General features: G+C 40.8%; 1 protein-coding gene across 1 annotated transcript; it reads left to right on the top strand.

The window, feature by feature from the left end:
• The first annotated feature begins 3164 nt into the window (after positions 1-3164).
• On the top strand, positions 3165-6798 carry LOC117254227 (prostaglandin E2 receptor EP4 subtype-like). The gene is made up of 2 exons (XM_033622348.2): positions 3165-4281; positions 5685-6798. Exons 1-2 carry the CDS (start codon positions 3178-3180, stop codon positions 6021-6023), a joined length of 1443 nt encoding a protein of 480 aa, XP_033478239.2. The 5' UTR covers positions 3165-3177; the 3' UTR covers positions 6024-6798.
• The last annotated feature ends 2341 nt before the right edge of the window (positions 6799-9139 follow it).

Below are 9139 nucleotides of genomic sequence, written 5' to 3'. Positions count from 1 at the left end.
ATCCTCAGCGCATATTTGGTTACACTGTCACCTGTTTTTAGAGCTGCTGAATTACCCACTAATGATAATGAGATTGTTGCAGTCTGATCAAATAAGAATGATGTCAATGTTTTAGCATTTATTGTTCTGAGAATAGTGGGCAAAAGGTCCTTTCCATTTGCATGTGACTTTAAGTGCTGATTCATGTGTTAAGATGAGTGTAGAGGTGAGTTTACAGACAAAAATAAATCCCGTATAATGACCATTTAGGGGTATCTAGTGATATGTCCTGTGTTAGTCATACACTAAAATCTACGTACACTTTTATAGCTCCAGCCCACTGTGGAGACCACAGATAGAGATAATGCATTTAAGTGCATTTGCAATGAATTAATTACCTTTACAACATTCAAGAACTATAAACCGTGCAGGGACGAGTGGTGCGTCCCATGATTCACTGTGAACTGAAGGACATTCCAGTCGGCGTTGGAGTTTCCAAGCCTTGGCATCACTTAAGTGGTTTGTTGTTTTTAGAGTCTGCCAGCTCCCTTTTGTCTGCAGCAGAGATGAGCAGCCGTGGTTTACCTCTCAGAGAGGTGTTGTGTTTTGTCTTTTAAGGTCGGCTGCAGACAGAGACCCTCGCTGCTGCTCCTCACTGTAAACATAAGTCACGCTGTAATGAATGTGCGACGGCTGGAGAGTCGGAGCAGGCTAAGTGCACTGACGTCCCGTGTGTGTTCTCAATGTCCATCAGCCCTCTGTTGTTCCTCACAACCATTTACAGTCATCTCTGTTTGGGACAAAGCTGGAACACTTTTTTCCAACCATATATTTATGTGCTTAATTAAATATTCTGGATCATTTCCACTGACACCAAACCTTTGGTTGGCTAAAAAAAGATTTCCCAGTTGTTGTAGCTAAATATTGTTTGTCAGATAGTTTCTAGCTCCCACTGTTAAAGACATGACCAAAAACCAACATCCGGAAACTCAAATGTCATCGGTAAAAAATGCACAAAAAAGTTCCTAGAAAGAGACCAACATTATGAGGAGTGATGCAGATATGACTATAGCTCATATGTTTTAGATTTGCATGTGTTGATGTCTATTCATTACAGCATGAGGGGTGGGAGTGCCCACATTGTTGCCACATTCCCTATTCCCCACATCTCACACACAGAATTAATTAGGAAATGCTACATAGGAAATCTGCCACTGAATTTTCTGGTAAATTGCTCTGCCTCAGATGACGTGTTCTCCACAATCAAGGGCAGAGGTTTCAAACAGAGACAGAAAAAGCAGCACAAGAAAAGGAAACCCTCCAGAGAGTTCAAGACTTCAGTTCTTGATTTGATTTACTTCGTCAGTTCATAAGCACATAGCTCAGTTTGATGGATGTGTTTGTTACAGTGGGCAGTTAGCTTGTCTCAGGTCTACTTTTGACAGCCTTGTTAGGTCTGTGATTTTGTTTGGATACAGTCAAGAGCTTGAAACTAATCAGTGATTTATTGGAAAGTTTGCAGCATTATTGGGTTTTGTGTATCACTGCTAATACTAATAGGTCACAAACTTTGTGACTAACAGATGGAGCGCCCTCTAGCTCCCCTGGTAGATTGTGCACCCCATATAAGCTGTGTCCTGATTTGATACTGACCTGCGGACCCCTGCTCTCCTGTCTATCTTAGCTGTCCTGGTAATAAAGTCAAAAATTGCCCCAAAATGATCTTCAGTAAATAAAATTTGACTAACAACAACACAAACGACACAGAAGGAGGTAAAGATTAGTAAATATATTGTGAGTACATGACTACTTTAAGGCCTTTGAAAGCAGCAATTCACAACACTGAAGTGTGTTTGGGCAAAAAACAAGAACTCACTCCACCCTGTGTTCAAAATTTAAAAATGTGATGAAAAAACACACAGAAAAATTCTAATGCATTTGTAATCATGACTTTAAAAACGTGGGTTTGGTTTAAAATCTGGACTGGATCTGAAGCCTATTTACTGATTTTATGTAAATGTTTTATTCAACATTTTATTCACTCACATTTCAAAGGAAAATATTGCACATTTGTAGACCATTTGCAAAACCAGTTTCAGTGATAACCAACAGCATGTCACTGCTGATTGACAATGTAATGCAACATTTCAAACACAAAGTCTACCATGTGTTTAAACAGTACATGGATAAATTGGTAACATGTTTACGCAAATAAATGGTGGTTAACAAAAAACGTAGAACTTAAGCTGATCTAGAAAGCAATATCTTGTCCAGTGTGGCACATAAGTTTGTTTATTTTACAAACAGAAATGAATGAATACAATACAGAAATGAGTGAATACAAATCAGATTATAATTTCCTGTTTGAGATACACAGAAGACAGAAAAACAAGACCAGCAACATCTTAACAGCATGCTGGAAGAAGTCGATTAAAGGCTGAGTTCCCAAAAATATATTTTCTTTCACTGGTATTTAACCATGTAACTTTGTTTCTCTGCTCAGCTTATTTTCAGCATTGAAAACAAATCATTAAACGAAAAGCGTCTGTGAATAAAGCATCTCCTCACTCTGAATAATGCACAGAACCCACTGTAACCAGTATCATTTCATAGGTATAAATTTGTTTTGATGACAACCGCTCAAAGCAACTTTTGTGGATCCAAAGTAAGGGGGAAACTTTCTGGAGGGAGGTTGTTTTGAAAGTAATTTTTCAAAGCTGTAATGCAACTTGCATCATTCAGCACCACTTACAGCACTTTGAGATGATACCCGAGCAAATAAAACTTTGTGGCTAGAATTATAAATGTTTTTATTTCTCCATTTTTAATTTTGGTGAACTGGAGAATGAGCTGTTACTGACATAACAGTAGAAAAAATAGTTAAAAACGCCAAACGTTTTATCATAAGCATAATTTTGTGTCTATTTCACTTTATTATTTGTGATTTGATTGTTTCCCATCATTTCAAGAGTCACCGCCAAAGCTTCAAGTTCAGACTGTTGAACAGTTTCTGCATCCAAATATGACTCATGTCTATACTGGCTGAGAAAAATCTTCTGGCTCTATACATCATCGCTCTCTCTTTACTCACAGGTCAGTCAAGTTGCCCTCCTGACGGGCTGCCACAGCCATTACGAAGGGTTGTGATGACGCAAACATCAGCAAATGAGACATGGAGTGGAGAAAGAAAAAAAAAACATGGGTCTTCATCTCTCAGGGCATGAGCCCATCCATCCATCCTGTCAGGCTGCTGGGTGTTCTACTGTTTTAGAGACAGCCCGCCTCTCACTTCACAGTTGTGCGCATCATTTGGTCGACCGCATCTGGATTACTGATTACTGGAAAGCAGATGGGATGGTACTACCAGAGAAAATACCCCTGCTGACTCCTCATTTTCTGCTGCAGGGGGTTAAAAGGGACACGTTATCCCAAATCCCCAACAGACCAAAGGAAATATCAATAACAAACAGCAGCCTGTGGGTGTATTTGGCGATGGAGAGCCCAAACTTTACGCACGCTGCTTCCATAAACGAGACGCTGGTTCAGCAGTCGAAAGTACCCAGGGTCGAGACAGCGATGGCTTTACCGATATTTATGTTTGCTGGAGGCGCCATTGGGAATTTAATTGCAATAATCGTCCTCTCAGTATCGAGACAGGAGAGGAAATCTTCAGCCTTCTACACGCTGGTGTGCGGTCTGGCGGTGACGGACCTGCTGGGCACCTGCCTGGCTAGTCCGCTCACCATAGCCAACTACCTGGACCAGAATGTGCTGAAGGACCATCACGTGTGCGAGTTTCACGCCTTTTTGTTGCTGTTTTTCGGGTTAACAGGACTGAGCATCATATGCGCAATGGCAGCGGAGCGGTACCTGGCTATATGCTGCCCGTACACCTACCAGCGCTGGGGGGTGGACCGACGCTTTGCGCAGAAGTTCCTTCTCTTCATTTACATCAGTCACATCCTCTTCTGCTGCCTCCCGATGATGGGCATGGCCAGGAGCGAGCTGCAGTCGTCCGGCACCTGGTGCTTCATCGACTGGAGGACACACGAGCCCGTGGCCAACGCGTACTCCGTCCTGTACGGCACCATCAGCCTGCTGCTCATCCTGGGCACCATCATGCTGAATCTGGCGGTGTGCGGCGCGCTGCTGCTGATGCGGCAGAGGACCGTGCAGCGGCCCGTCACCAGAGCCAGCGTCCGGGAGAGGTGGAGGGCTCTGTCCTCGGCTGCAGAGACGCAGATGATCGCGGTGCTGGTGATGACCTCCGCGGTGGTTCTGGCTTGTTCAGCCCCGCTGGTGGTGAGTCAGTGTGGGATTGTAATTAAGCAGGGATTGGTGATTGATGTTGCACACAGTCTTCTTTGCATATGGAGCAGCAAAACCTGAAGAGAAGCTTTAGTTTTTCCTTCAAGAAATTAAACAACATGTAGATTATGTTATATTCTGAGGTTTCTTAACATCATGATAAATTATTTAGTGATGGAGGAAGTATTCAGATCATTTTATCAGTAAAAGTAGCAGCACCTCCCTGTACAAAAACTCAAAAAATACAAATCAAATACAAGTAAAGCTCATGCATTCAAACACGTGGAAGAACAGCAAAATGTACTTTAAAATATAAAAGTATGACTGTAGGATTATTATTACTGATGCATTAAGCGGCATTTTAATGTTGTTGCTGGTCAAGATGGAACTAATTTCATTTTTGTATCCAGGGTGCATCATATTATGTATAATGATTAAATGTTTTGCAAGCAAAATCATAATCTGCAGCATAACTAATAACAGCATCTGTCAGATAAATGAGGTGGAACAGTAGTATGAACTGGCATTAAATGGAAAAACTCAAGTGCAGTAGAAGTAACTCAAAATTGTGACAAGCCTACAGTAAGTAAATGTGTATCCACTCACTCATCTAATATGATCTCACTGCTGTTATGATAAAGGCATTTGCTAAGACATTTATGTAGTCTGTTGGTTACAAAATGATTAACTGGATGGTAGATAATTAAAACATATTTTCCCCCACAAAACACTTTTTTATTTTATTTTTTTCTCCAATAACTTATTTTTTCACAGTAATATTTGATAGTTTTGTCCTTTCAGACATCAAAAAAGAAGAAAGAATGTAAATCTTTCAACTGCACACAATTCATAGACATATTAAAGGGGAGCACCACCTTCATTTTCATTGTGTTTTCAGTTTTGAAACAAAAAGTGTACCCATATACCCAGAACATTTCCTGGGTTGCTCTCTCTAACATCTTTCCAAATTCATTGTCAGTGGAGCAGCTTCAGACTTTATACTAAGACATCACAAATTTGAGTTTTAGCACTCTAGTTTTTTGGATTTGGGACATTTATGTTTACCAGTATTTTTGGACCATATTACACCACAAGAATAACATGTATGAATTTTGAAATTGCCGTAGTTCCCCCTTTAAACCTCCAACAAGGGATCTCCTATAGAAACTTAAAGGGCACGTTAGCCAAATAGGTTGGGAACCAGTGATGTGGACTACATTCTGTCCGTGTTAATAAAGTTCTTGTTCACTTTTCATATGAATTAAGGAATGATATTCTTAATTTGAGTTGGGAAACTGGAGAAAATAATGAAACATGTTCCGGTATATATCTGCAGACACTATTAACTCTTATTTACAGTATGAAGATCTGAGCCATGTCTTATTTTTCTCTTTAAGGTCCGTGTGTTTGCAAACAGGTTCATGCTGAATAATGACCGCAAAGCTGACCTGGCTGCTATCCGGATAGCATCTGTCAACCCCATCCTCGACCCCTGGATCTACATCCTCCTCAGGAGGTCTCTGTTTCGGCGGTTACTGAGTTTATCCAGGCGAGGCGGCAGCACTCGCAGTAACAGTAGTTCACCTCCTACACCACAAATGAATCTGTTTTATCCTGAACTCATGAGGGACAATCACGTGCTCACCCAGCTCATGTGCAACACAAACATCATGACTCAACTGCCTGCCACCATCAAATTTACTGCGTATGACACAGAGAGTGTCCGCCAGACTTAAAACAGACTGAAGACGAGTTTGGTGTCTATGAATGTTTGCTGCTCTCTGAAGCACCAAGCAGCTCAATGAAGGGAGGTTGTCTCAGAGCTGTTGTTGGCAGGACTGTGACGAGTGTGTGGGCCCACAGCTGGACAATCACAGGAGGACCCTCTGAGCTCCTGCAGGATTATTTATTAAATAAAAGTGGACGGCTGCTCTGCATCTAGTATGTAGGAGTCTCCGGCAGAGACACAGGACAGATGAGAAAAAAGAACTTGGGTGTTGTTGCCGAAATGCAACAATAAGAGACGGCAGAGCCTTTATTTTGTGTCTTTCACTGTCTCCCAATCTGGCTGCTTCTTTACCATCACGCCCATATAAAGTTCCTCATCCTCTCCTTTCTCACATCACGTCACCCGCAGCTCCTCCCTCCACCAGTCAGTCATTCAGTCAGTTCATGTGAATTAAGCTACAGCAATAGTACACAGCTCCTTCAGATAGCTCATTTCATCTTGGAAGATCCAGGGTCACAAGTAATTATTTCCTTTAACAGAAATAAAAGTGCCTGAACATCAGAAGAGTCGCTGGGTGAGGACGCATCACAACTATTTGTCTGAGATGTTTTTTTCATGGTGTATACTGGTGGGTTTCAGGCCCCCCATCCTCCCTCTGTTACAGCCATGCCCATGGGAAACCTCTCAGAAGTTTGCATCAGGAGAGACATTTAAAACACTGATATGAGCTCAATGAAGCACTGACTACTGATTCATGTTTGTATTAAAGATCCTAGTTTGAGTCTTGGTGTCCTTTGTCTTTTCTGTTTGGCTCTTTAAGTCTTGAGTAAAACTTGAATACTGCTGGCGTCTCAGTTGGTGAAATGTTGACTTTGACCCCAGTCACGGCTTTAGAGATGTATTTCACGTTTAAGATCCAGGGTGTGAAAAGATTAATCTCTGAACCTTTTCCCTGGAGCACATGGAGTCAGCAACATTTAGTTGTTCAGGTCTGTTTCTGTTGACGAACATAAAAAAAGCAGCGTGTAAGCAGTCAGTCACACACTCTCATTAAGTGTCCAATCATTAGACTTGATCCATATCGCTTCTGAACTTACCTGTTCACATTATAAACAGGGAAGAGTCCGGTTCAGAGTTTCAGCCATGCAGGGAGGAGACATGCAGGCATCATGAGCAGTGGAGAGGAGGCGACTGAGCTCCATCTGGAGGACGTTCTTTCCAGGATGTCCTCCCAGGACCTTCTGCAGATTACTTTATTACCCTGAACAGTGGAGCTTTATCACAGCAGACATTTTGACTTGTCATAGTAGGGAAAACACAGGTGAAACTGACATTAACAGTGGCTCGGTTCCATTAAGTGTCCCAGTGGGCTATTCCAGTGAGCCAGCATGCACAATATAAGGGCTCCCCTGAGTGGAATGCAACCATCATTAATGTTATTAAATACACCTGTGCTTCTCTTCTATGACATGTCTGCCATGAAAAATGTCTGTTCAAGTCTGATGCAAAGCACCGACAGCTTGTTTATAAAAGACTAGAGTATTAAGGTGATACATGATTTCCTCAGGATTATGTGTAAAACAAACATAAACAAATATGTATGAAATCTTTTATGACCCTCGAAAAAGCCACACTGTCAAAGGAAGCTGAAATTGATGCTGCGTGAAATGATTTTTGGCCACCAGGGGGCTCTAAATACAAACAAAGAAGCAGTCTGGTTACCAAGAACAACATGAATATACCTTAAGTTTATAATTAACATGGCTTTTTAAACCTGGCTTTAAGATGCTCGACCACAAATGTTAATTAATTGAACTTATACTCCTGGTGAAGACATTTGCCTCCACGTTATTCTTTCACATCCCAACAACAGTGATGTTTTAAGCTGAGATTAACCAGTTTAAACAGAAACATGGTGCTTTGGTTTCTTGATGCCAGGTAGGAGTTTGTCTCTTGTTGAACCTTGATGCCTCACATTACACCTGCTGTCTTTAAATTTCACACAAAATATGATGCCAGTGCAATATCTAAAAATATTATCATTCAAGTGTGGCTGAAAATACTCCTTCAGTGGTCACATTTCCATCCTTTCACCATTCAAGGGTTAATTAAAAGCATGAATACGTACACATTAATAAAGACATACAATTATGTTCAGTATCCCATAATGCATTTATTCCCCCACCCCCAAAATCCCCAACATTTAAAAATAGCATTTACTAAACATATAAGCAGACAAGACTGTGCACTGCAGCACATTTTTGTACCTTGACACCATAAATAAAAATCTATAAACATCATTTAAGTAAAAAGTCTGCCTCGAGATGCATCAAACACACAAAAATAATAAGTTTTACAAATTAAGTCCCTCCTTTCTGTATTCATTAACATTTACGTCCCAGTTAAAAGTGTCCAAATTAACAGTTTTCTCCCAGTTTGCTCACTGTGCAGAAACAAACAGCCAGCATGACACAGGAAAACAAAATCATGAGGGAAATTCCTAAACTACAACATGTTGTAGTTTAGGAATTTTTACATCTTGCCCACCCGTAAACACGGCCTCCATCTTGTCGTGTATCAGCATTAAAAAGATTACACTTATTGCAAACTGCTTTTGGCAACATGAGAAATCAGAGAGTCTAAAAACATAGCTGTGGCAGTGGACAGTGAGACAGGAGGTTCAGATGTGACGTGATCTGTTATTTCTCTGCAGGCTACATGTGAGTATTACATTCTTAACCTATCAAAAGGATTGTGTTGTTTCTTATCAAGTACTTTTGTTTTGTCGTCGCTGCTATTTAACATGTAAACACATTTCTCAGCTGTTGGTAAGTTTTGATTTCTAGAATATACTCACCCCTCACATGGACGACGGATTTCCTGTTCTTCACATATCTAATCATGCAGGGGTGCAGGATATGTCACAATTCACCTGATTTATCGCACCAACCTGATATGCAGGTGAAGTGTCCATTTTATTTTAGCCATAAAATGTTATCTGTATTAAAATATGTCAACAACAAGCCAATTTCGATTGTTTCTAAAAGCATCTGCGATGATTTAAGAGAGCAGTTTTTCACTTTGATATTTACATGAGGCAACTATCAGCTTTCTAAGTTATCA

The sequence above is a fragment of the Epinephelus lanceolatus genome, chromosome 6 (genome assembly GCF_041903045.1).
Source record: "Epinephelus lanceolatus isolate andai-2023 chromosome 6, ASM4190304v1, whole genome shotgun sequence".
NCBI classification, from domain to species: Eukaryota; Metazoa; Chordata; class Actinopteri; order Perciformes; family Serranidae; genus Epinephelus; species Epinephelus lanceolatus.
This window is presented reverse-complemented; position numbering and strand designations above follow the sequence as displayed.

Excerpts from the sequence above, each read along its gene's own strand:
- LOC117254227 (XM_033622348.2), top strand. The coding sequence starts at position 3,178 with ATGGGTCTTCATCTCTCAGGGCATGAGCCCATCCATCCATCCTGTCAG. Across the intron at positions 4,282-5,684 it reads CTTGTTCAGCCCCGCTGGTG|GTCCGTGTGTTTGCAAACAG; the intron begins GTGAGTCAGTGT and ends TTTCTCTTTAAG.